The sequence below is a fragment of the Staurois parvus genome, unplaced genomic scaffold (genome assembly GCF_062004578.1).
Source record: "Staurois parvus isolate SC_StPar_1 unplaced genomic scaffold, SC_StPar_1.0 ptg000287l, whole genome shotgun sequence".
NCBI classification, from domain to species: Eukaryota; Metazoa; Chordata; class Amphibia; order Anura; family Ranidae; genus Staurois; species Staurois parvus.
The window spans coordinates 11384331-11411957 of record NW_028318083.1 but is presented as its reverse complement, the minus strand read 5'-3'; the positions used below and the strand labels follow the sequence as shown (position 1 = coordinate 11411957).

Here is a 27627-nt window from a genome sequence, read left to right as displayed (position 1 = left end):
TACAGAAGCCCTAAAATATTTATATTTGATGCAGAATCCTCTATCTGAGAACATGCTTATATGATCACATGCACAGGCATTAAGATCACATGATTTCTTCTAAAGGAAAAGAAGCAAAGTCATGTGAACACATGCCTCCATGATCCTGGAACAGAAGTTCCTGCAAGAAGGGCAACTGTTGACTTTTTTTAGTTTAAAAGACCATGGCAGACATAGTAGTTGAAGTTTTTATAATTGACTATAGTTTTTCAATTCCATTACTACTGTTTCTATTACTAATCTTTCCTAAAAGACACATGCATTCAGTTTTTTTTTTAATTCCTTCCTTTTAACTGTATGCTGCATTAGGCCCCATTCACACCTGAGTGTTTTGTAGTTCGAAGCTCCAACAAGCTGGAGGAGAGAAATTCAATGCATCTCTATGGAGTTGCTTCACATCTCCACTCCAAGTCACCTGAAACCAAATGCCTGAAGCTCAAAAAACTTTTGGAACTATTTTTGTAGCTCGATTTGGGCAGATTAGTGCATTATTAAAGCTTTTTTCCCCATAGAAATGCATTTAAATGTGTGATTTGCATGTTTATGAGCATTTTTGCACATTTTGTTGCATGCTTATGTGCGTTTTTCTGCTCAAATGCAATAAATACATAAAACTAAATAATTATGAATTTAAGAAAGAAATAATAACATAAATAATACAGAAATAATAGTTTAATAATAAATAAATAAACTTGGGCAAAAAAACGGGAGGGGGAGTTTAGTAGACATAATAAAAAAACAACGACAACAATAAAAAAATAAATAAATAACTAGAAGTCAGATTATCCTTTTTATGGACAACCTGGCTTACTCAAAAACATTTTTCTTCATGAGCACATACAGTGGGGATCGAAAGTTTGGGCACCCCAGCTAAAAATTTGTATTAATGTGCATAAAGAAGCCAAGGAAAGATGGAAAAATCTCCAAAAGGCATCAAATTACACATTAGACATTCTTATAATATGTCAACAAAAGTTAGATTTTATTTCCATCATTTACACTTTCAAAATAACAGAAAACAAAAAAATGGCGTCTGCAAAAGTTTGGGCACCCTGCAGAGTTAATATCTTGTACTGCCCCCTTTGGCAAGTATCACAGCTTGTAAACGCTTTTTGTAGCCAGCCAAGAGTCTTTCAATTCTTGTTTGAGGTATCTTTGCCCATTCTTCCTTACAAAAGTCTTCCAGTTCTTTGAGATTTCTGGGCTGTCTGTCACGCACTGTTCTTTTAAGGTCTGTCCATAGATTTTCAATTATGTTGAGGTCAGGAGATTGTGAAGGCCATGGCAAAACCTTCAGTTTACGCCTCTTGATGTAATCCCCCGTGGATTTCGAGGTGTGTTTAGGATCATTATCCATTTGTAGAAGCCATCCTCTCTTTAACTTCAGCTTTTTCACAGATGGCATCAAGTTACCATCCAAAATTTGCTGAAATTGTATTGAATCCATTTTTCCTTCTACTCGTGAGATGTTCCCTGTGCCACTGGCTGCAACACAACCCCAAAGCATGATTGATCCAACCCCATGCCTAACAGTTGGACAGAGGTTCTTTTTATTAAATTCTGTGCCTCTTCTTCTCCAAACATACCTTTGCTCATTCCGGCCAAAAAGTTCAATTTTAACCTCATCGGTCCACAGAACTTGTTTCCAAAATGCATCAGGCTTGTCTATATGTTCATTTGCAAAGTTCAAACGATGATTTTAGTGGTGAGGACGTAGAAGAGGTTTTCTTCTGATGACTCTTCCAAAGACCATATTTGTACAAGTATCTCTTTATAGTGGAATAGTGTACCACAACTCCAGTGTCTGCCAGATCTTTCTGGAGGGATCGTGCAGTCAGACGTGGGTTTTGAATTGTTTTTCTCGCAATCCTGCGAGCTGTTCTGTCTGATATTTTTCTTGGTCTTCCAGATCTTGCTTTAACTTCCACTGTTCCTGATGACTGCCATTTCCTAATTACATTCCGAACAGAGGATATTGACATCTGAAAACGCTTTGCTATCTTCTTATAGCCTTCTCCAGCTTTGTGAGGGTCAACTATTTTCAGTTTCAGTTTTCTAGACAACTGCTTAGAAGAACCCATGGTGCTGATTGTTGGGGCAAGGTCAGATGAGTCTGGGCATTTAAAACCTTTGAGATTGACATCACCTGGTCTTCCCAGATGATGATTGAGAACAATCCATGACACTGGCAGGTCTCAGCTTGGCAAAGGGGGCAGTGCATGCTATAAATTCTGCAGGGTGCCCAAACTTTTGCAGACGCCATTTTTTTGTTTTCTGTTATTTTGAAAGTGTAAATGATGGAAATAAAATCTAACTTTTGTTGACATATTATAAGAATGTCTAATCTGTAATTTGATGCCTTTTGGAGATTTTTCCATCTTTCCTTGGCTTCTTTATGCACATTAATACAAATTTTTAGCTGGGGTGCCCAAACTTTCGATCCCCACTGTAGGTCACTGTATACTACCCAGAACTGGCCTCTCTTTTCTTGTTTTTTTTCTCAGGATTACCGGATGGAGCCATCATCTCTGTGCCCTACTCTTCCTCTCTATTTCCCAAAGGAAATATGACGTAACGGCTGCTGCCACAAAACTCATCATCTCCTCATCACTCATGTTTGCAGAGCATCACACAACAGAATACCAGAGGAAGCTGATGAAAAAGTCTATTGGCCAATAAAAAAAAACTCAAATACGCTTTAAAAACTCTGTACAAAACTTGCAAAAATGCTCAAAAGTGCGCATAAAACACCCAAAAAACCACAATGTTCAGGTGTGAATGCAGCCATCTCAGTTTAACACTTAAACACCTTTATTTTCAAAAATTGACAGTTACTGTATTTTCGGCTCTTTATGGCTGCTAAACAGTTACTTTAGTTTTGTTACACAACAAAAAAAATGAAATTAAAGTAAATGTTTAGCATTTATAAAAAATTGAGAATAACTGCCATTTTTTTAACATAAGGAATCTTATCCTGGTGTTTCAGCTTTGAATTTTGCCTGCTTATCAAACATATCTAAAACCAAGGGTCATCATTTGCACTGTTGCATTTCTTTAAATGCACATGGTGTGGATGCAGTGCCATTAAAGTGTTACTAAACCCAGGACCCTGCATTCACTACATCTGGTCTCCCACAGTACACACAACATGGAAATGCAATTATTTTAGTAAATATAAACTGCTAAATACCTTTTCTCATCAGCAGTTAGAGCAGTCTTGTGACTTCTATCAGTGTCTAGCAGTGCACATGTGAAAACTTGTAGGAGGAGTTTTTATTCTGCTCTAGGAGGATGCAGAACCCCTAACCTCTGTCTGGACAGTGCTGATTGGCACTGTGCTGATCACATGCACTCTCCCAAGGAAAAAAAAAAACCTCTCTAGCAATACAGATCAAACTGAGCATGTGCAGAGTTACTCCACATGATATGTCTTATCACAAGATAAGAGGGGGACACTGGAAGAAGGGGAGGATCAGAGAAGACAGGAAAAAACAGGCTTTTTACACAATGCAGAGGATTAACCCTTAGGTTCCACAGTGAGAATAACAAGCGTGCTTTACTGCATATACAGACCAATTTTACTGTTGTGGGTTTAGTAACACTTTACAAGATAGCAGAGAATTGTCCTTGTTTATTTATGCAGTCTGAGTTTCTGCAGTCATAAACAAAGATGTACGTGGACCCTTAGATTCCCCATGCTGCGCCAGGCAATCAATCAGATGTTCCCTTGGTTTTCTAACCTGTATTAGAAAAATGATCAATGGAACTTAAACATGTCTGATTTATAAGTCACTGTGCCACCATATGGTAGGCTGTTAAATGATAACCATATAATATGTAGGAAGACACAGTCAAAATACATATTATCATTACGACTTTACACTACAGGGCCAAGATCCAGTGCAGCGGGAAATGCATACTCTAGGGACATTTGCCTGCCTCTGTCACTACTTTAGTCCATGCAGATCCTGTAATTGAGGATAATTATAAATACTGTATGTCTTATGTGATTTGCTGGAAAATTACATTCTTCTATTGTAATGTTGGTTATATTAGACATTTTGGAAAGGCTAAGCCAATTGCTTCACATATAAATGAATATTTGAATGTCATTATGACAGTTATTTCAGTTTTAGTTATAATATATTGTGTACACTGAAAGAGATCTATCCTCAATTAAAGGAAATACTGTATATTACATCACTAGAGCTAAAGCTTTTATACTTACATCCTCTGATGGAGTCTATTCGTAAATCATAAAATGACAAAAGACTGCTATTAGTACAAGAGAATGAACTATACTGAGGTTCACTATTACAAGTACACCACATAACATACAGGAAACCTGCAAAAAAATACATCAGGTAACAAAAAAAAAAAAACTTACCATTGTAGACATTTTATAGATTAATAAAAGGTAAATTATTATAGGTGACATTCTTGGAGATCCTGGATCAGCTCACAAAATTGCCACCTGGTAAAAAACTATAGGTATACCTAGCAATAATAGAACACTGCAAATGAAGTGGGGATTTCATAACATTATGCAAAATTCTAAAACACAATTTAAAAAAAAAAAAGAACTTAATTGTTATTGCAGCATAGTCCTGTGTACTGTATTATTATAGTACTCTTTCATTCTCAAACACGATTTTTAAAACTAAGGTACAGTATAATGTGCATTACACAGCTTTCGAGCACAAAGAGAGGATTAGTTTTAATTAGCAATGGATTTGAGATAATTCTCATTAATGTGAGCCTCTCTGTCATCAAGTGTTTTGAAGGGTTATACAACTTTGCAACATGACTTGAATATATATTTGCTACATGTACAACACAGTTTTTAAGAATTTGTCACTTAAACCGCATTGAGAGTTTGCAATTTTAAATTTGGGGCAGAATCACTGCTATTCCAAAATGCACTGCAAGCGTGGCAAAAGACACCAAACATGTATGGATGGCATACACTTGTATGGATGGCATACACTTGTACGGATGGCACCTGAAACATGATGCGATATTTCTGCGAATGTCACGCAACAAAATCATGCTGCAATCGCAGCAAAATGCATCATGCAATGTTTGTCACCCAAAAAAGGAGCAGGTGTTTCTCTTGGGTGACAGCTTCACACAATGCATTTTGCCACGATTGCAGCATGATCTAGAATTGTGGGAAGAATCTCAGTAATTCTGCCCACAATTCAAAATTTCAAAGTGTGAATGCGGCCTTACCCCTGGTTCACATATATGCGGCCGTGCGAGCTGCGTTTTGCATGGGCACGGGACCCCATTCATTTGAATGGACTCCCGTGCCCGTGACAAGCAGGGAAGAAGTCCCTGCACTTCTTTTGAAAACGCAGCCTGCACTGGAACCTCAGTTCCCAGTATGGTTGCGTTTTCCAGTGTGGGCGGCGTGTCATTAGAATGGCACCCGCCCGAGGGTCTGCATTTCTCTGTGTGGGTGGTGTGGCTGCATGGATTTTCGTGCAGATCCGCAACGGCACCGCCCGCACAGATGTGAACCTAGGGTTAAAGAGCATAAAAACCCAAAATTGAATATACTGCAGTTTACCAATCCTTAAATGTGATGGCTGCTTTCATTTTCTATTTTTAGGGTTTTTTTCTTTATTTTCACTTAGTAATTGTTATTTTTCAATTTCCTTTAAAAGACTAATGTGTCCAGCAGCTGGAGTTCAGCTTTATTTTATTATTTTTTAATTTCATTGCTCAAGTCCATTTAGATTTGCAAGTGCATTTAACGCTACTCTCCCCACAGGTTGACAATGCTATTATCCAAGGGTGAATACAAAATGAAGGGAAAAAATAAAATAAAATGAAGCCACCTCTACATTTATAGATTGCTATGATTGTTGCTTGGGTTTAGAAATGGTTTACAGGAAATCTATACTGGAAAATACAGGGCTGTCATTCTTGGCATACATATCCCATGGAAAGCAGAACCTGGCAACCAGCATTTCTAGACGGAGCGGTTAGCCTCCATAGTTTTACAGTACGTTTCCTCTAAGGAGGAGTACATCAGAGATTAACAGATTGCCAAGAAGCTCTGTATCAAACAGTCAGTATCAATACACATAGTCAAGTGTATAAACAGGGAATGACAATGATTACATTAATTACATTGTGAGGCATTACAAAGGGTGCCAACTGCCATTTTCTTACCCCCTGGCAGGGGTGTCTCGCCAGTCATGCAAGCAATTCTGAAATTTTTTGTGGTTTAATAGACGTATTGGTGGGAAGGAGAGAATGGCTAGAAAGCGGGAGATAAGAAGTTAAAAAAGGAGAGGGGGCTTTCCCTAGCATAGGGTAACAGAATGTATCGAAAAGATACTCAATATTGTAAGTATTCTTGTCATGGGGACCTCTCAGTCTCAGTGGAAAAATTGATTGAGCCTATTCATTGGGTAAGATATGATTTATTTATGCTATTTCATCATGTACAATACAGCGTTACCCCACAGAATGTAGTGCATTTCTTCATGTTTTCTAAGCTCCTTCTTCATTGTATCTTAGGCGTATTTATTGGTTTATTTCAACACAATTATGTGTAGATTTTGTTGCATGGTGACCAGATTTTCATGCTATACTCCTGCTTGAGGTGGGCTGATCCTGCCTGGAAAAAATCCCTAGAAATGAAAACCATACCTTCTTCAGATACCTGGAGCTGAATATGCAGGTCAGATAAGCATAGCTGCCAATTGTCTGTCTTTTGGATGGACTGTCCTTTAAAAACCTTCTTTTGATATCTAGTGTACAGACCTCGAGAAAAATATATAATATTTTACAACCAAAAGTTTTATACTACACTAAACCTTTCATACAGTATAACCTATATCAGTGGTCTCCAAACTGTGGCATGGGGGCTGGATGCGGCCCTTTTCTTGCCTTTATCTGGCCCTTTGGGGCACTTTTCCTCCCCCTGATACAAGAAACTAATCCTCCCACTGATACCAACCATAGGGCACTATTCCTCCCACTGACACCAACAACATGGCACTATACTGCATACTAACACCAACAATAGTGCACTTTTCCTCTCATGGACATCAACAGGACACTATTCCTTCTACTGATACCAACAACGGGGCACTATTTCTCCTAATGACACCAATGATGGCGCATCTATTTCTCCCATGGACACCAACAATGGAGCGCTGTTATTCCCCTAATATCAAAGATGCATTGATTAATCCCTCTGACGCCAAGACAATTTCGACGTCCGGCCCTCCTAAAGTCTGAAGGACAGTAAACTGGCCCTTTGTTCAGAAAGTTTGGAGACCCCTGCTTTAAATGATTGCATCTGTTATTCTGAATAGCCAGTAAAAAGAAAATGGGTAAAAAAGCACTTGTGGATTTAATCAATAATTTTTTGCATGCTAATTGTTCACGGTTTGCACAACTGGAGCCATGGCAGAGGTTTTTCCTTTGCCTACATAACTTGTGCTGAAAGGTGTCCTTTCTCAGCTCAGTAAATTGAGAGGTATAGATAGACATTCCCATTTAAAAAATGGACAACACCATCCTAGCAAATGGGATTTCCGGATCTAGATTCAAGCTGAAGGGCAATTCTTTGATACAAATAATAGCCAGTGAGTGTTTAGGTGTCCAGAAACCAAAAGGCACCCAATCCCAAAAAGAAATATAGAAATATTGAAAGAAAGGACATTTTTGAACGGTGCCACTATATAATCCAATACCACTATGTTGTAAAAAATGATAATAGTTTTATTAAATGACAGCATATAAAAACAAACACCAACGAGTATGGTATTTATAAATAATAATTATTATTACTTATTAATACCATACTCATTGGTGTTTGTTTTTATATACTGCCATTTACTAAAATTGTTATAGGTTTACAACATTGTGGTATTGGATTATATGGTGGCACCATTCAGAAATCCCCTCTCTTTCAATACTTGGCATAGAGTTGCAGGTAGAGTTTACAGTGTTGTGTTTGGGTACAGTTTACAATGTGTAGGGTGAGGATGATGTGAAATGAAGGCAAAAGTGCACAGCAAAATGCATAACAAGTAAGCTAGGCATGATGTGGGGGTAAAAAAGGTAGCAATGGAAGAAAAAAGCAGTTTCATAAGGCAGGTAAATGAGAAGAGTGTAGCCAAAAAGGCAGATATACTGTAAGTAATTTGAATATTAACACTCCAAGAGAAAATACTAATGAATTTCATGTACATTTCAAGACAGATCAGGAAAATGAAGGTTCCCATGGTCACGGTGACTGGTAGAATACAGTCTCTCAATGTCTTCTGCAGTCTCCAGTCTTCTACCAAGACTGCAACATGCCCACAATCTTTCTCCATAATTTTCTGTAGTATATCTCCAGTCCATGATAGTCCATTATATGTACTGACCATTATGCGCAACCCGTGGTGATCAGGGGGATGCAACTGACAAGCACTGGACTGAACTTGGATTTAGATTTCATGTATCTAAGGAAACAGTTTGAAATGATTTTTATGCTGTCATATGTGGTAGATAGGGTGACAGAATGATATGGTGAAGAGGTGACTCTTTAAGTAACAAATTAGGTGGTCACCTAAGGCCTCACGCTCACAGGGGTCTCACGGCTGCATAATTTGCCTAACACAGTGTTTCTCAACTGGGGTTCTGTGGCGACCTAACTGTCAGTCGCAGGCAGCTGAAAGGTAGATTGCATGGACACCGGTGCAGTTAAGCAGCTTGCATACTATTGGCTGTAGCAAGCTGTTCTCTGCCAGCCCCTCCTCCCCTCCTATTTATCCCAGGTGTTGTATGTGACATCATCTGGGATAGACAGGATAGGATGAGGGGTAGAAGAAGAAGGAAGTCGGTACAGTAGTGTGCCCAGCTGTGTCCCCCACACTATGCCCAACAGTGTGTCCCATACAATGTGCCTTATCCCATGTAAAATGCCCTCTCCCATGTAATGTGCCCTGTCCCATGTAAAGTGTCCTGTCCCATGTAATGTGCCCTGTCCCATGTAAAGTGCCCTGTCCCATGTAAAGTGTCCTGTCCCATGTAAAGTGCTCTGTCCCATGTAAAGTGCTCTGTCCCATGTAATGTGCCCTGTCCCATGTAATGTGATCTTTCCCATGTATTGTGCCATGTCCCATGTAATGTGTCTGTCCCATGTAATATGCCCTCTGCCCTGTCCCATGTAATATGCCCTGCCCAATGTAATGTGCCCTGTCCCATGTAATGTACTCTGTCCCATGTAAAGTGCTCTGTCCCATATAATGTGCCCTGTGCCATGTAATGTGCCCCGTCCCATGTAAAGTGCCCTGTCCCATGTAATGTGCCCTGTCCTATGTAATGTACTTTGTCCCATATAATGTGCCCTGTGCCATGTAATGTGCCCTGTCCCATGTAAAGTGCCTTGTCCCATGTAATATGCTATTTCCCATGTAATATGATCTGTGCCATGTAATGTGCCCTGTGCCCTGTCCCATGTAATATGCCCCGTGCCCTGTCCCATGTAAAGTGCTCTGTCCCATATAATGTGCCCTGTGCCATGTAATGTGCCCTGTCCCATGTAATATGCTCTTTCCCATGTAATATGATCTGTGCCATGTAATGCACCCTGTGTTCTGTCCCATGTAATATGCCCTGTCTCATGTAATGTGCCCTGTCCCATGTAATGTACTCTGTCCCATGTAAAGTGCTCTGTCCCATATAATGTGCCCTGTGCCATGTAATGTGCCCCGTCCCATGTAAAGTGCCCTGTCCCATGTAATGTGCCCTGTCCCATGTAATGTGCCCTGTCCTATGTAATGTACTTTGTCCCATATAATGTGCCCTGTGCCATGTAATGTGCCCTGTCCCATGTAAAGTGCCTTGTCTCATGTAATATGCTATTTCCCATGTAATATGATCTGTGCCATGTAATGTGCCCTGTGCCCTGTCCCATGTAATATGCCCCGTGCCCTGTCCCATGTAAAGTGCTCTGTCCCATATAATGTGCCCTGTGCCATGTAATGTGCCCTGTCCCATGTAATATGCTCTTTCCCATGTAATATGATCTGTGCCATGTAATGCACCCTGTGTTCTGTCCCATGTAATATGCCCTGTCTCATGTAATGTGCTCTGTCCCATGTAATGCACCCTGTGCTCTGTCCCATTTACTGTGCCCTGTGCTCTGTCCCAATGTAATGTGTCGTGTCCCATGTAATGTTCCCTGCCCCACATAATGTGCCTTGACCTCATATAATGTTCCTTGCCCCCACATAATGTGCCTTGACCTCATATAATGTTCCTTGCCCCCACATAATGTGCCTTTCCCCCCTGTAATGTGCCCTGTCTCCACATAATGTACTCTGCTTCCCTCTTATGTAGCGTGCCCTCCTGAGCCCGTGTACTCTGCCCGGCTGCCCCCCACAAATACTGCAGAAAAAGAAAGCACAAGTGTCACATTAAATATGTGCGTTTTAATATTTATTATTTTATTTAATGCTATTTCTAAAAATAAGTGTTATTATCAACAGCTTTCTGATCATACCGTGAGCTGTAGATGTGAACATTATTTCAGGGGTTCCCTGAGATAGCAAATTTTTTGCCAGGGGTTCCTTGAAGGTAAAAAGGTTGAGAAACACTGGCCTAATACATTACCCCAGTTCTGAGGGACAGGGGACCTTACCGGTGCTCAGGCAGCTTTAAGAGCCCTGACACACTCACCTCTCGTGTAATCCTTTTGGAGCTCCAGCCAATGAAGAGTGACTTTGTGTCCACACACGTCACCCCTCCAATCCACAGGACAGTATTATCATAGCTGGGTCTGCAAGGAGGGGCGCTCCACAGGACAGCATTATCAGTGCAGCAAATGAGAGGTTAGTGGAGTCACAGCAGTGTAGCGGTTGGCTTCTCAAGTGTCGGCCTGCGGATGGTATGTACTTGTTTTGTCAGCTGTGAGATGCTGAAAATCTGATATTAACTTTTTTTCCACCCCCCATCCACCCCTACACCCCCATCCCCCCAGCCTAACACAGAGGAGAGATGTTACAGGGTATAGCACACCTAAATTGTTAGCCCTACTCCTGAACCGCCAATTACTGCTGCCTTACTGTGACGGGAGTCACTTTGGGTGGGAGGCCCATGGAACACAGTTGTCTCCAGCAGTCCTCCCTCCTGATGGAGCTGTCTGCTGGTGTGAAGTTTGAATACCTGTGTGTCTCTTGTTATTAAATGTAGATTGCCCCGCCCTGTGTTCATATGCAGGGAGGGGGGATTTGTACCCTTAGTGTATGTATCTTGTATCTGTGTTCAAATAAACTAGTCTACCTCCTGACTTACTTCAAGACTGGTGTTGTATAGTCTTGTATGGTCTGCTGTGGTGTCTGTTGTCGGTGTTCGGACAGGGAAACGGTATTCTAACAGGAATACTCCGTTACACTTACCCATCCCCCGGTTATTATATTATTATACAGGATAAGGTTCACGAAGCAAGTTATTTATATGCTTATAAGACTCTTTATTATTAATATTATTTATCACGCATATGTAAGCTGATACAGGACTTTTTACCACCCACTCGGTTGCATGTTTATTATTATGTGCTACATATGATATATATGGTTTAATTTGTGCTTTTTATATACATTATTGTGGTACTTCTATAGCGCTGCACCATATTATCTAGGATTTATATAGCGCCAACAGTTTGCTCAGCACTTTACAAAATAAAGGGAGACAATACAGCAACAATATACAGTTGTGTCCAAAATTATTCAACCCCCACTGAAATTGAGTGTTTTGGCCAGTTTGACATTGCTTTTGATCATTCAGTCATCTTGCTTACATTTACATTAAAGAGGCACTTGTAGGTCAGACAAATATAACATAACAGTTATAATGAAATAACCACAAATGTCTTTTCTGTGCTCACAGCATTATCAGTTTTATTCAACCCCCAAGTGACATTCAATCTTAGTACTTAGTACTGCATCCTTTTACAGTTATAACAGCTTTTAAACGTGAAGCATAGCTTGACACAAGTGTCTTGCAGCGATCTACGGGTATCTTCGCCCATTCTTCATGGGCAAAGGCCTCCAGTTCAGTCACATTCTTAGGCTTGCGCACTGCAACTGCTTTCTTTAAGTCCCACCAGAGGTTCTCAATCGGATTTAAGTCTGGTGACTGCGATGGCCACTCCAAAATGTTCCAGCCTTTCCTCTGCAACCATGCTCTAGTGGACTTGGAGGTATGCTTGGGATCATTGTCCTGTTGAAAGGTCCAACGTCTCCCAAGCCTCAGGTGTGTGACGGACTGCATCACGTTTCCATCCAATATCTCCTGGTACTGAAGAGAATTCATGGTACCTTGCACACGCTGAAGCTTCCCTGTACCTGCAGAAGCAAAACAGCCCCAAAGCATGATTGACCCTCCACCATGCTTCACAGTAGGCAAGGTGTTCTTTTCATCATAGGCCTTGTTCTTCCTCCTCCAAACATAGCGTTGATCCATGGGCCCAAACAGTTCTAATTTTGTTTCATCAGTCCACAGAACACTATCCCACAACTTTTGTGGTTTGTCCACATGGCTTTTGGCATACTGCAGTCGACTCTTCTTATTCTTTGGAGACAGCAAGGGGGTACGCCTGGGAGTTCTGGCACGGATTCCTTCATTACGCAGTGTGCGTCTTATTGTCTGGGCTGAAACTTCTGTACCCACATCTGACAAATCTTTTCTCAGTTCCTCAGCAGTCACACGGGGACTTCTCTCCACTCTACGCTTCAGGTAGCGCACAGCAGTCGAAGTCAGCATCTTCTTTCTGCCACGACCAGGTAGCGTTTCAACAGTGCCCTTTGCCTTGAATTTGCGAATGATGCTTCCTAAGGTGTCTCTTGGTATGTTTAACATCTTTGCAATCTTCTTATAGCCATTGCCCTTCCTGTGAAGAGAAATCACCTCTTCTCTTGTCTTCCTGGACCATTCTCTTGCCTTCACCATGTTTGTAACCACACCAGTAAATGTCTAGAAGGAGCTGAGTATCACAGTCATTTTAAAGCTGCCTAATTGGTGCTTATTATGCTTGATTGCTGCTCGGTGACATCCACAGGTGTTTTCAATACCTGATGGAAAGCACCTGTATGAACCTCTGTTCTTCAGAGTGGTAGTCTTTAAGGGGTTGAATAATTGTGGCAATGAAGAAACCACATAAGAACCATTTACTACTGTATTACATAAACAATTGATGTCATTTTAGTTGCATTTGGGTAGTTACAACGTCCTTGTAGGATTTGATTCTGAATACAATTCCAAATGTACACTATAGTCCCTAAACCCCTTTACAGCATTGGGGGTTGAATAATTTTGGACACAACTGTAGTTCAATACAAGAGGGTTAGGAGGGTCCTGCTCCTTGGAGCTTACAATCTAAGAGGAAGGAGCTGGTGGTACAAAAGGTAATAACTATGGGGGATGGACTGGTACAAGGAATAGAAGATTCTGTTATTAGCTGAAGGCAGCATAGGCTTCCCTTCAGAGATTGCCTAAAAGTGGGCAGAGTAAGCGATAGTCTGATAGAGTGGGGTAGAGAGTTCCAGAGGATGGGGAAGGCTCTGGAGAGGTCCTGGAGACAAGCATGAGAGGAGGAGACAAGAGAGCTAGAGAGCAGGAGGTCATGGGAGGAGCGGAGAGGATGGTTTGGGTGATATTTGTTGCTTGAATTATTTTTCCCATTATGGGCGTGAGTGGAGCCTCATGTCTAAGTTTTGCCTAAGGACTCACAAAGCCTAGAGCTGCCTCTGATAGTGATAAGGTAAGGGAGTTAGTAAGATAACACATATAAGGTTGGTATAACATGAGGTCAGGTGCACATTACCATAATTACTGCATTGCTCCTTGTGGGTGCTTTGGTGTATTAATGTGTCCATGTGAAACTCAATTGAAAATTCTGATCTCCATAGTTAATTGGTCGATAAACTTGAAAGTGACCCCAGCATTTAAAGCAAAAAATGTCACACTAACACTCATAGCTAGATATTTAGAATATTAGATTTTAATTATCCCCCAACAGCATTACAATTTAAAATGTCATATAGAGCCCAGATTATCCTCTTTCACAGTACCTCATTTTTCACATCATAATGACAAAGCTCATGTGAATTTGCTTTATATGAGGACAGCAGATATATGGAAGGAAAAATCTAAGAGGCAAATCATAATATATTTTCACATAGAACATTAAAGCGGTGCATATTTTATAACAGCAAGTACTGTGTGACAATATAGCAGGCTATACGCTGCACTTGGGCTGCCTGGGCAGAGGAAATACGTAAGCAGCTACCATGAATGGGCTCAGCCAGCTATTGTGCAAAACCCTATAAACAAAAAGGGAATCACTCTCTTCCAAATGCTCTGCGGCTATATGTAGTGTGATGCAGGTCAACAGAAAGAACATCAAACAGTCAATTTATAGAATATATGAAAAAGGATAGTATACATGGTAAATCATTTCTAATAGGTCCTTTACATCCACATAGCACTTTATTCCAAGCATGCTTCCCCATATTCTGTATATGACCACTGTCATGGTGATGTTTGCATTCCTGCCCCTGTCCACATCTAAAGCCTCCCTTTTGTTCTAATCACATTAAAGGATCAACATGAAAACTCTGGAAGTAAAGGGGCAGAACAAGTTGATGGAAGTAAAGGGGCAGAACAAGTTGATGGAAGTAAAGGGGCAGAACAAGTTGATGGAAGTAAAGGGGCAGAACAAGTTGATGGAAGTAAAGGGGCAGAACAAGCTGATGGAAGTAAAGGGGCAGAACAAGCTGATGGAAGTAAAGGGGCAGAACAAGTTGATGGAAGTAAAGGGGCAGAACAAGTTGATGGAAGTAAAGGGGCAGAACAAGTTGATGGAAGTAAAGGGGCAGAACAAGCTGATGGAAGTAAAGGGGCAGAACAAGCTGATGGAAGTAAAGGGGCAGAACAAGTTGATGGAAGTAAAGGGGCAGAACAAGTTGATGTAATTAGCATTATATGCTCAAGCTTGGTAACTAGACAAACAGCTAAAAAAAATATGGCAGTGGCCCCCACTGTAAATTAAACACATGTTTATGCTTGAGTTACACTTTATCAGCAGGAGGACTTGGCTGAGCTCACCTTTTACAATGAAAGTCAAGAATTCCACTTAATTTCAGCTGCCTATATCTCTATCTCTGCCTTTTTAACCACTTCATGTCGGGACACTTTCACCCCCTTTCTGTCCAGGCCAATGTTCAGCTTTCAGTGCCATCACACTTTGAATGATAATTGCACGGTCATGCAACATTGTACCCACATGAAGTTTTTAGCATTTTTTTGAGACAGATAAAAGTTTATTTTGGTTGTATTTATTGACCACTGGGATTTTAAACTTTTTGCTATATAAATAAAAAAGTCCAAACATTTTGAAAAAAAAGTGTTTTTCTTATAAAAGTTTGCAAATAAATAATATTTCTTCATAAATCTTGACCAAAATGTATTCATCTATCTTTTTAGTAAAAAAAAAACTAACCCAAATTAGTTTATAACCAAAAATTATAATTTTTCAAAAATTTGTTTTACATTTTTATTTTATGTTTTTATGTTATTTATGTTTTTTTTTACCAGTATACCGTCACCCTAGCAGTACAGTGTCACCATAGTGACACTGTACTACTTGTGGGGGGTGATAAAGATTTTTTTTTCTTTTTTTACACTGATTGCTTTTAGACCCATAAAGGCTGTAAAATCAATCATTTCTCCTTTCTGGCTGCATTCTTGCAGCCATTGAGAAATACTGTGAGAGCTGTGATTGGTCACAGCTAGATGGCTGTAGAAGGAATAGATGGCTCTTATTCCTTCTGATGATGTACGTGTGATACGAAACGCGCGTCAAGGAGGAGCCCCTGCTAGCCGTGACATCAAGCCGCCGGATCAAGGAGGTCCGGCGGCCACTCATTTATACCAGCTGGTCAGTGTATATTTATCATGTCCTTTGTGCACAAGGATTGATTTCACATTGATATCCATGCTAAGTGTTTCTTGTTTTAACTTATAATAAATTCGTTTAACATTTGACCTAAATACTACACTATGGGTACTCCTTTCTGCTCTGCACCGAGCATTTAACTCCTTAGGATCGCAAGGCGATTGTTCCAGGGCCCTGAATAAGTTTCAGCTGATCCTGTTTGGAGCCAGGCTTATCATAAGGGATCCCCAGATGTGACACCCCTCTTCACAGAGCCATTCGATCTGAGCTTCTTTCCATCTACAAATGGAGCGACCTTTGGTGTATATGACACAAATGCGCAATTAAATTGTGCTTCCGGTGAGTGCGCAATTTACCTGTGGTTCTGCATAACGCCGGACTATATACAGTCAGGTCCATAAATATTGGGACATCAACACAATTCTAACATTTTTGGCTCTATACACCACCACAATGGATTTGAAATGAAACAACCAAGATGTGCTTTAACTGCAGACTGTCAGTTTTAATTTGAGGGTATTTACATCCAAATCAGGTGAACAGTGTAGGAATTACAACAGTTTGCATATGTGCCTCCCACTTGTTAAGGGACCAAAAGTAATGGGACTGAATAATAATCATAAATCATACGTTCACATTTTAATACTTGGTTGCAAATCCTTTGCAGTCAATTACAGCCTGAAGTGTGGAACGCATAGACATCACCAGACGCTGGGTTTCATCCCTGGTGATGCTCTGCCAGGCCTCTACTGCAACTGTCTTCACTTCCTGCTTATTCTTGGGGCATTTTCCCTTCAGTTTTGTCTTCAGCAAGTGAAATGCATGCTCAATCGGATTCAGGTCAGGTGATTGACTTGGCCATTGCAGAACATTCCACTTCTTTCCCTTAAACTCTTTGGTTGCTTTTGCAGTATGCTTTGGGTCATTGTCCATCTGCACTGTGAAGCGGCGTCCAATGAGTTGTGAAGCATTTGGCTAAATATGAGCAGATAATATTGCCCGAAACACTTCAGAATTCATCCTGCTGCTTTTGTCAGCAGTCACATCATCAATAAATACAAGAGAAGCAGTTCCATTGGCAGCCATACATGCCCACGCCATGACACTACCACCACCATGCTTCACTGATGAGGTGGTATGCTTAGGATCATGAGCAGTTCCTTTCCTTCTCCATACTCTTCTCTTCCCATCACTCTGGTACAAGTTGATCTTGGTCTCATCTGTCCATAGGATGATGTTCCAGAACTGTGAAGGCTTTTTTACATGTCATTTGGCAAACTCTAATCTGGCCTTCCTGTTTTTGAGGCTCACCGATGGTTTCCATCTTGTGGTGAACCCTCTGTATTCACTCTGGTGAAGTCTTCTCTTGATTGTTGACTTTGACACACATACACCTACCTCCTGTAGAGTGTTCTTGATCTGGCCAACTGTTGGGAAGGTTGTTTTCTTCACCACGGAAAGAATTCTTCGCTCATCCACCACAGTTGTTTTCCGTGGTCTTCCGGGTCTGTTGGTGTTGCTGAGCTCACCGGTGCGTTCCTTCTTTTTAAGAATGTTCCAAACAGTTGTTTTGGCCACGCCTAATGTTTTTGCTATCTCTCTGATGGGTTTGTTTTGTTTTTTCAGCCTAATGATGGCTTGCTTCACTGATAGTGACAGCTCTTTGGATCTCATCTTGAGAGTAGACAGGAACAGATTTCAAATGCAAATAGCACACTTGAAATGAACTCTGGACCTTTTATCTGCTCATTGTAATTGGGATAATGAGGGAATAACACACACCTGGCCATGGAACAGCTGAGAAGCCAATTGTCCCATTACTTTTGGTCCCTTAACAAGTGGGAGGCACATATGCAAACGGTTGTAATCCCTACACCGTTCACCTGATTTGGATGTTAATACCTTCAAATTAAAGCTGACAGTCTGCAGTTAAAGCACATCTTGTTCGTTTTATTTCAAATCCATTGTGGTGGTGTATGGAGCCAAAAATGTTAGAATTGTGTCCATGTCCCAATATTTATGAACCTGACTGTATACTACGGGGATCTTATCAAGCCTTCTTCTATTCATTTGTGGCTTTTTTTGATCACTGAACTTTTATCGGACCATTATTGTATTGTTTATTTTGCAATTTTATTGTGCGTTTATATAAAGTAGTGGAGGCGTGTGTGGTACGCGCCTACACTGCATTTTTATTGGGAAGGTCACACACATCATATGTGGCCTATACCGTTTGCTAAGATTTAAAGAACTTTGCACCATACATACTGGTGCAATCATACGTTTATATCACTTTTTAGCGCTGTACTATTTGTTATGTTTTGTGATTGGTCACAGCTTGTCACATGGTACAAGGTTGTTGTGAATAGCCGTGTACCATGTGATTTCTGTGATCATTCACAGATTTCACACGTAGTAAGCAATGATGTCAGGAAGTGGCATCTTGTTTACTACTGTTCCTGTGATCACTGATTGGCCATCAGTGATCACATGAATCAGGTTTCACACAGAGGTCCCGTACAGCGAACGGTGTTCCGAGGACACGGGGCACCGGATCGTGGTGCCACGCGCTCCCAGGAAGTGCGCACAGGAAGTGAATGCAGAGGCTGTTTATAAATGCCCATCTGCTCCTGCACTGCTCCCGTCCAGCCGTTTATGTACATGGGTCGGAGGGGAAGTGGTTAAAGCAACCTTGTCAGTCACCTAAAATGTTCATATGGAAATCCTCTGCAATACCACTCTGGTGTTACTACTTTCACTTCTTTGCAGGACTGCTGGGTCTGACACTTGCAGGAGTGTTGGATGCCTGTGTGCCCTGTTGTGGGCAGTGGTTCCCTCCTCTAATTGTTATGACATAAGGGGTGCAGGAAGGAACCACTGCCCACAGCAGGGAACACAGGCATCCAACAATCGTGGAAGTGTCAAATGCCAATAACCCTTACAAAGAAGGAGGCACTGGAACTGAGGGAAGGTAGGAGACACAGGTCACCAGAGAGGTAAGTGTAATAGCTTTTCTACTGCAGGTGACATTTGTCTGATTTTAGAGGCAACTGACAGAGTTGCTTTAATATTATTATTACAGGTATTTATATAGTGCCAACATACAGTACATACAGTGCTCAGCATAAATGAGTACACCCCAACAGATTTATCAGAAAGCCTTTACCTTTGGAATTAACATTATCTAAAAGGGACACTATACTACAAAATACTCCCACAAATGCGGGCCATAGTTTGTAAACAAGATTTGTTAATTTGCACACACAAAAAAGGATTTTTCCTAATAAATTCATTCAAGACCATGTTGCAAATATGAATACACCCCAATGAAATCTTAGCAGCAAAGCTAAATTTTAAACAACACAATCCTAATTAACAGGAATTCAACTACAGGTGAGTCTAATTATTCATTAAACAAATGTCCAGCAGACAGTTGATTATCAAAGGGCGTTACTTAAGAAAGAAAACCCCTTCCCATTTCATGCTGTCAGCAATGGCACCACAAGGGAGAGAAATGTCACAAGGCCTGAGAAAGAAAATAATAGGTAAAGGCTACAAGACGATCAGCAAAGCTTTACTTATCAGTCAGAATAATGTAGCAAAAGTGATACAAAAATTTAACAAAGATGGAACTGCAACCATCTCACAGAGATGTCCAGGCCATCCACAGAAGTTAACACCTCGACAGGAGCATCTTTTGCTGAGAAGGGTTGAAGAAAATCACCATACAGGTTCACTGCAGTTACTGTAGCTAAAGACATAAAAAGTCAAACTGGGGTGATTGTTTGTGTACACTGCAGAGGAATTGCATTCATGGGTGTCGTCCACAAAGTAAGCCTCTCCTAAAGCCCATGAACAAAAAAGCCTGCCTAGAATTTGCCTGGGTCCATGCTGAAAAAGAAGAAGCCTACTGGGACTCTGTACTCTGGAGCAATGAGACCAAGATAAATGTTTTTGTAACTGGTGGCTTCAAAACTGTATGGTGTTGCAAAGGTGAGGAGTAAAAATAAAAATGCGTGGTGCCTACAATGAAACATGGTGGTGGCAGTGTCCTTCTGTGGGGCTGTATGAATGCTGCTGGTGTTGTAGAGCTTCATTTCATTGATGGAGTCATGAATTCACGGATGTACTGCTCTATATTGAAAGAGAAGATGCTACCATCACTTCATGTCCTTGGTCATCATGCACTTTTCCAGCATGTCAATGATCCGAAACACACATCTAAGGCCAGTGTTGCATTTTGAAGAACAGGGTGAAAGTGATTTAGTGGCCAAGTATGTCTCCTGATCTGAACCCAATCGAACACCTATGGGGAATTCTGAAGAGACAAGTTGAGCATCACTCTCCATCCAGCATCCAGACTCTGAAAGAGGTCGTTCTTAAAGAATGGAAAAAGATAGATGTTGCAATATGTCACCAACTTGTTCATTCCATGCCTAGAAGACTTGGTGCAGTCTTTACCAATCATAGAGGTCATAGAAAATACTAGATGGAGTAGTTTTTGTTGTGGGGTGTATTCATTTTTGCATCAACTAAGTTTAGTAAAACTGAAGATGTTGTAATCTAAGTTATATTATTAACCTTACTTTTATGTAATGAGCTAAACAAATGTTCATAAAACTCAGTTTTGTCAAAATGTTTGAAATTGTTCTTGTTTTCATTGAGATATTGATTATAACTTTACTTTTCAAAAGGGGTGTACTCATTTATGGTGAGCACTGTACATATATATTGTACATTAACATCAGTCCCTGCCCTCAAGAAGCTTACAATGTAAGGTCCCTAATTCACTTTCATATACTGGGGCAAATTTATACAGGAACCAATTAACCTACCAGTATGCCTTTGGAGTGTGGAAACCACACAGACACAGGGAGAACATGCAAACTCCAGGAACGCAGTGCCATGTTTAGGATTTCAACTGACAAGCTTAGTGTAACTAGGCAGAAGTGCTAACCACTTAGCTGCCTAACATGCCACATTCACAGCAAGCTTGGCTTATGTACAACTGAAATCCTGGTGCTTAAACGGAACTAGGCTCACCTCAGTTCCAGTGATGCAGCGCCCCCCAACCTCTTCAAATGGATGGCTTTTGGGTCTCAATTATCAGACGCTGTCACTGGCCAGATGGGGATGACGGCATTCCCGCACATGCATGCGAGTTCAGCCAGATTCAGCATTGCTGAATTTGTACAGTGAACTGCGCGTGCGTGGCTCACTGTACAGAGGTGGACAGGCAGGTAAGTAACTTTAATGAAGAAGAGACAAGCATGTCTCTTCTGCATGAAAATTCCTGCCTGTTTGCCTTTTTTTAATTCTGGCGTAAAGTACCACTTTAATTGATGCTGCTTGCATCTACTGAAAAGAGGGCTATATTTATTTGATATAAAGTATAGAGGAGACTTAAAAGTGACACAAGAAGGTATAGGAAGAGGTGAAATGCAAACTGGAGACAACATATAGAAAACAGGGTGGATGAAAGGGAACCAAAGCAATGTGTGTACCTAATTGTTAAAACTAAAAGGTTGATTTTTAAGAAAACTCCATTATCACACATATAGCTACGATGTTTCAAAAACAAGGCTTGTTGCATATAAAGGTTCAAGCTGGTAATTTTAGTTTTTTTAGACACCTGCAGCGTTGTTTACAGTAAATACCGTGGATATTAGTTTGCGTCATTAGATATGGACCTCTGCTGGAGGTCCCTAAGGAAAATACAGTTATTATTAGTCCTGTCTTATCCCTTGTGTTCAGAGTTTATTATTAACCAACACCGTTCACACCACATGGAGTGAAAAGATTCCAAACTACGCACAGTATGCACCATATCGTTTCAAGTAACTACCCTGGTGTAATCCACATGGGCAGCATGGATGCTCAGTGGTTTGAGTTGAGCTGGATTAGTGGTCAGTGTTATATTCTCCCCGTGTTTTCTCTTCTTTTCTCTAGGTGTTTCAGTTTCCTCCTGTAATCAAATCGCACACAAAAAGGCAGTGATATTAAACTGTGAATGTTCAGGGACAGGGCTAAATAGTTTTGTGTTCTTTGTAAACCACTCCAGAATATGTCAAAGCTATATACAGTCATGGACAAAAATATTGGCACCCCTGAATTTCTGTCAGATAATACACCACTTCGCCCAGAAAATTGTTGCATGTACAAATGTTTAGACATTTTCATGTCTATTTCTTTTGTTTGTATTGGTATAACAAACAAGTGGAGAAACAAAAAGACAATTTGACACAATAAATTAGATAAATACAGAAACTATCCCGGTAGCATGAATCCATGCAGTATGCAGTATATTTGGGATTAGGTGCTGTTAGGTGTCGATGCTCTCTCACATAGATCAAATTATACGTTTTCATTACTGTAGACATGCATTGCAGCCATACAACTATTTTTAGTGTGGTATTAAACCCTCAGTTTTTTAAGCACTTTCAGTATCGGATTTAGTCATTTACTAAGTGTACAGCTTCTTTAAATGTTATTCCTTGCCTATTTTCTGGTGGGGGCCAGTTCACATTGCTGTGCTGCGGGTGTATCCATGGTTTCCATGTTTTCTACCTACAGTCCAATAAGCTTTTAGACTACTATGTTGCGAGGTTTTGCTGTGTTTTATGAACGCACATCAAAGATGTAGGATGCAGGACTTTTGTTGCACTTTTAGAAAACACGGCAAAAAACGCACAACATAATAGAAGTCCACGGGACCACAGCTAAAACCGTAGGTAAAACGCACAAAAACCTGTGCTGCGTTCAAATTGCAGTGCATGAGTGTGAACCCAGCCTTAAAGTTGGTGCCATGACTGCTGATGCAGATTTTCTGTTTCAGGGTGGCTCCTTTCCCTTGCAGCATTATATGGAGTCACCTCTGCATGCGGGGACTAGAATTGTGTTTCCCTACATCGTGTGCATCAGCAGAAAAAAAAAAGAACCCCATAGCCTAGGAAGGCAAGGCACACCCCTGCTCCTTCCCTATACCTTCTCCAAGTCAGTCAGCAGCAAGTGCACACTGCAAGTGCTGGGGTAAGAATTTTAACAAACAGTTCACTGAGCAATATTTATTTATTTTGCTCCAAGTGTGAAGAAGAATTCCATTGTGTATATTTACATAGTTACATTGGTCCACCTTGGACCAATGTAACTGCTTATATACCATACCTGGCCCATGCCCCTGGAAGCTGGATTCACTGAAGTCAACACCACTATTTCAGATAGTTACTATTTCACATAGTTACTTTGGTCCATACCTGGCTGATCCCCCTGGAAGCAGTAAATCACTGAAGTAGACACGGCTCCACCCATTTCTGAGTCCCGTGGTGAGCAGCCAGCCTGATCCATTGTGAACACAGGAGGCCGGCCACTCATCATGGGTGCCATTCAGAGAATGCTTTGCATTTTCTGAATTAATGCAAAGAATTCTCTGATTGGACAAGATGGAGAGGCGAGGTGGTGATGTCACGCTCTCCATCTTGTCCAATCAGAGGACACTTTGCTTTAATTCAGAAAAAGCAGAGCATACTCTGAATAGAACCCATGCTGAGCATCCGACCTCCTGTGTTCACAATGGATCAGGCTGGCTGCTCATCACGGGACTCAGAAATGGGTGGAGCAGTGTCTACTTCAGTGATTTACTGCTTCCAGGGGGATTAGCCAGGTATGGTATATACATAGTTACATTGGTCCAAGCTGGACCAAAATAACTATGTGAAAATATACCATGCCTGGAATTCATGTTCAAGCTAACAAAGCTGAGAATTTAACACCATCATTAAATCATTATCTTCCCCCATGAAGACTCATTACGATGGCAGTTTTTGATAACCCCAGTTCATAGTAGAGATCAGTAGTCCTCTTATTTCTCTAAGTGATGCAGTGAGGAGGCATACAGTAGTTCAGAGCCTGGATGAGTATATTTAAATTGGAGGTTCAGTCTGTACTTTGTGAATGGTCCCACAGTCTTCTGGGACCTGTCACATGATCCAGAAGACTGAGGAGAGGGAGGGGGAAGGAGAACTTCCTCTTCAATCACCTAGGCTATCCAAGCAGAAGTGGGAGTCAAAACTAAGTACCCATCACCCCCCCTCCAAAATGACATGCCAAGTTAGGCAGAGGAGGGGAGAGGGGATGTCCTAAAGCAGAACTTCCCCTTTTGGGTGGAGCCCTGCTTCAGCTACATCTGGTCTGTAAGTCAGAGCAATAAAAAATTAATTTTGTAAATATGGCTTATTATTTGGCAAATGAATGTAAAGAATCTTGAAGTATCCTCAATGCCAAATGCTAACACATTTTATTATTAAACAAATAGATGTGCTTATATTCCCTTATCAGAATGACCAAAATCTGAAAAAAGTGTCAATAAGTACAGGGGAAACTGAAAGTATGGAGGTTTTTAATTGTTATGGATAACCCAGAGAAGGGTTAGAACCTCTGTCATGTTTTGTTTTTTTCTGTTTGGGAGATTCACTCGCACTCTCATTTATTCCCCTGCTGTCCTCATCACAGGGACAGATCTAAATGTGTACATTTGTTAGCGGAACGGGAGTGGAGAGGAAATCTCCCAATGAGAACACCTGTTCCAGTTACAACTCTCAAAGGTGGTATTTTGCCACATTTGATTTGATTTTTTGTTGAATCACCCCAGGAAGAAATGTTTCCAGTGGGGAGAGAGGTGGCAATAAAAACCGGAACCAGAATATATCCAAAACTAGAAACAAAAAATTGTAGGAGGTCCAAATGAAAATACTCATAAAAGACATAATGGAACACAATCAGCAATAAAATACTGTATGCAAATGTAATCATTACAACCTAAATTTTTATTTTTATCTATAGTTACACTTTCACATGAACATTTAAAGTATAATTTAAAGGCAAAACGTTTTTTCTTCACTTTGAATAGAGTGGAGATGGATTAGAACACCTGTTGGATTTTTATTGCTATCTGTGCCTCCATTAGGGAGATTCACCCTCACTAGTTGTCCTGTTTATCATTATCATTGAAAGTGAAAATAAAAGGAAATCCCAAATGGGAAATCTTCCAATGGGGACACTAGTTCTGGTGACCTAGGGGGGCCCCAAGGGAGTCTCTAAATTTGTAGAGATTTCCTCTCACATCCTGTTTGGCTATGGAACAAACAGGAGGTGAAGATAAATCTTCCCAATTGGACAAAAATGAAAAAAAAAAAGTTTCTACGTTAAATCTGTAAAAGAAAATAAAAGCAATGTGGTAGATTTGATATAACTGTAAAAAATAAGCCATATGACCTAATCTATAAACAAAAGTATCTAATTTTAGATGATTTATGAACCTTATCTATAGAGAAAACAGATAGGTGGTGTCTAGTATCTCTCTAGTCTGGAGGGCAGGTCTCTCACGGGACAATGTTTTTATCACAACACAATGCTACCCAAAACTAATTAATCCATGTGATTTTGTGACAGGTAGAGTGATTAGTTTTGGGTACCTGTCACAAAATCACATGGATTAAAAAGCCAAAATGTTGAAGGAGATATGCCTGTTTAAACATTATTCATTTGGCAAATAGTATAGGCAATTTTACAACGGAAGCACAATCAGTCTATTATGTCCTGATGTCTTCAGTATCCTGACAAATGTCATACCTAGGAACAAAAAGTATCACTATGAGGCGCCAGATCTGATAATTAAGCTATGGAATGTGCAAAAACAGAAAGTGGGCATTTTGAAAATGTGCTTTAATGTTAATAATTAGCCTCCCCGTAGTTAAAAATAAACTTGTTTTCCCAGAACACTCATGAGGGTTGACAGCGGGGGTTGTGAACTTGTATTTGTGATGTAGTCATTTGGTGAGACTAGGGGAAAACGATGACCTTAGGTCAGTAGTGTGTAAGGATACATATGATTTTACCCACAGGAAATGAGTCTGCATAAGTTCTAGTTAGAATTTAAACTAAAAGTGAATGTATGGTCTTTTCAATGCTTTTTGCATATTTCAGATTGATATAACTAATTTTATCACTGTGTAATATTTAAAAAAAAAAAAAACCTTCCTTCTACGGTCTGAATACAAAATACTCTGTTTAAGCCAGTCCCCCCCCCCCCCCCTCACCACTCAAACTTCAGATGCAGAAGGCAAACTGAGCCATCCACACTCTCAGATTTGATGTGGAAAAAAAGGAAGCTATCACACATCAGAGGGATCACTGACATCCATGTTTATTACATGGAACATCTACAAGCATTGAAAAGACTATAAACACTCCACAGAGCAAAAAAATATTAACAATGTGGAAAAAGGTCAGAATAAAGTCCAAAGAATATTTAAAAATATATATAAATTGTGCTCAATCCCAAAAACAGTGCTCAAAGATTCTTAAAAAAAATGTGCTCACACAATCCGTGATTAATGCTCCAATCCCCACTTCCCAGATGGAATGGACTCTTTGCTGATATGGCTAAAGAGTCAAACAAACTTTATAGACTGGGCATATCCTCCCCAGATAACTCTGTACTTAATATCCTCCAAAAACGACTCCCACGATTAGATGGCAATGGAAAAAAAAAATAAAAAGACACAAATAGTGCAATACTGTAAAAAAAAACTCTTTAATCTAAATTGAAATGACTGCCCACATCCTGAGATCACCAGGGACAGTCCCAGGCATTTCAAATGGAAAACCCAGATACTCCTGCGCTTAGGGATGGACTCCATGTCGTTAGGACCACAGAACAAAATTCTTGGGATATGCACACCTTGCTGCCCTCAAAAGATTGGGGGAGTCCAAATATACTGAATAGAGAAATACAAACAGAGGGTGCTCCGGCTTAGTGCATTACCTTAAAAATATGTTTATGAAATGCTGGATGTCCAAGTTCCCAATATGGACAGATACGTAGTGCGAATTGGACAGAGCAGTTCCTTCATGATGTGCCTTTGAGTGTATTGACAATTTGTGAGTAGAAAACCTACATTTAATATTTAATAAACATATTTTTAAGGTAATGCACTAGGCCGGTGCGCCCTCGGTTTGTTTTTCTCTATACTGTCATTTCAAAGCCTGTGGATGTTCCATACAATCAACGTGTGTATCAGTGATCCCTCCAGTGTGTGGAGGGTTCCTTTTTTCCAAAACTTGTTTCTATAATATAGCTATTATTCGTATATACTGTAGATGGGGGCAGCCATATTTGCTGATTACATAAAAGACTTTGCTTTTTCTTTTTTTTTGGCTTTACAGAAAAACAAAATAGATTAAAAGTTTAGATAAAAGGTTTAGCAAAGTAAAATAGTTTTGATAGGTAAATAATACATGTTTTATAGAGATTTTTATGTCAACATATAAAAGGACAACTGAGGAAGAATGAGGGGCACAGTTCCAAAAGAGGGTCGGTCCCTCCAAATGAGGGACAGTTGGAATGTATGCAGTTACAGTAATTACATTAGCAAATTTAACCTGCCTCTAGTACCAATTTTAAAAATCTCTACAAAAAAAGAAAGAAAAAAATGTGAATGTCACACTAAAAATTACTTTAAAATGGTTGTATTCCTTTACTTAGTGATGTAACTAGCCTCAGGTGATACGCAGAGATGAAACAAATCCACCTACATAAGTTGTACGTGGTTATCTTTAGC

The 27627-nt window shown here is 40.3% G+C and overlaps 1 protein-coding gene across 3 annotated transcripts in view; it reads right to left on the bottom strand.

Annotated features, from left to right (window-relative positions):
- Positions 1-27627, bottom strand: part of DCDC2 (doublecortin domain containing 2) — a 281410-nt gene that overhangs the window by 190292 nt on the left and 63491 nt on the right. For 2 of the 3 annotated variants that reach the window (XM_089682253.1, XM_089682254.1), the window contains exon 4: positions 4268-4282. The exons of the other annotated variant lie outside the window; for it this stretch is intronic. In XM_089682253.1, coding sequence (XP_089538379.1) covers positions 4268-4282 — 15 coding nt within the window. The remainder of the gene's footprint in view (positions 1-4267; positions 4283-27627) is intronic. 3 annotated transcript variants of the gene reach the window in all.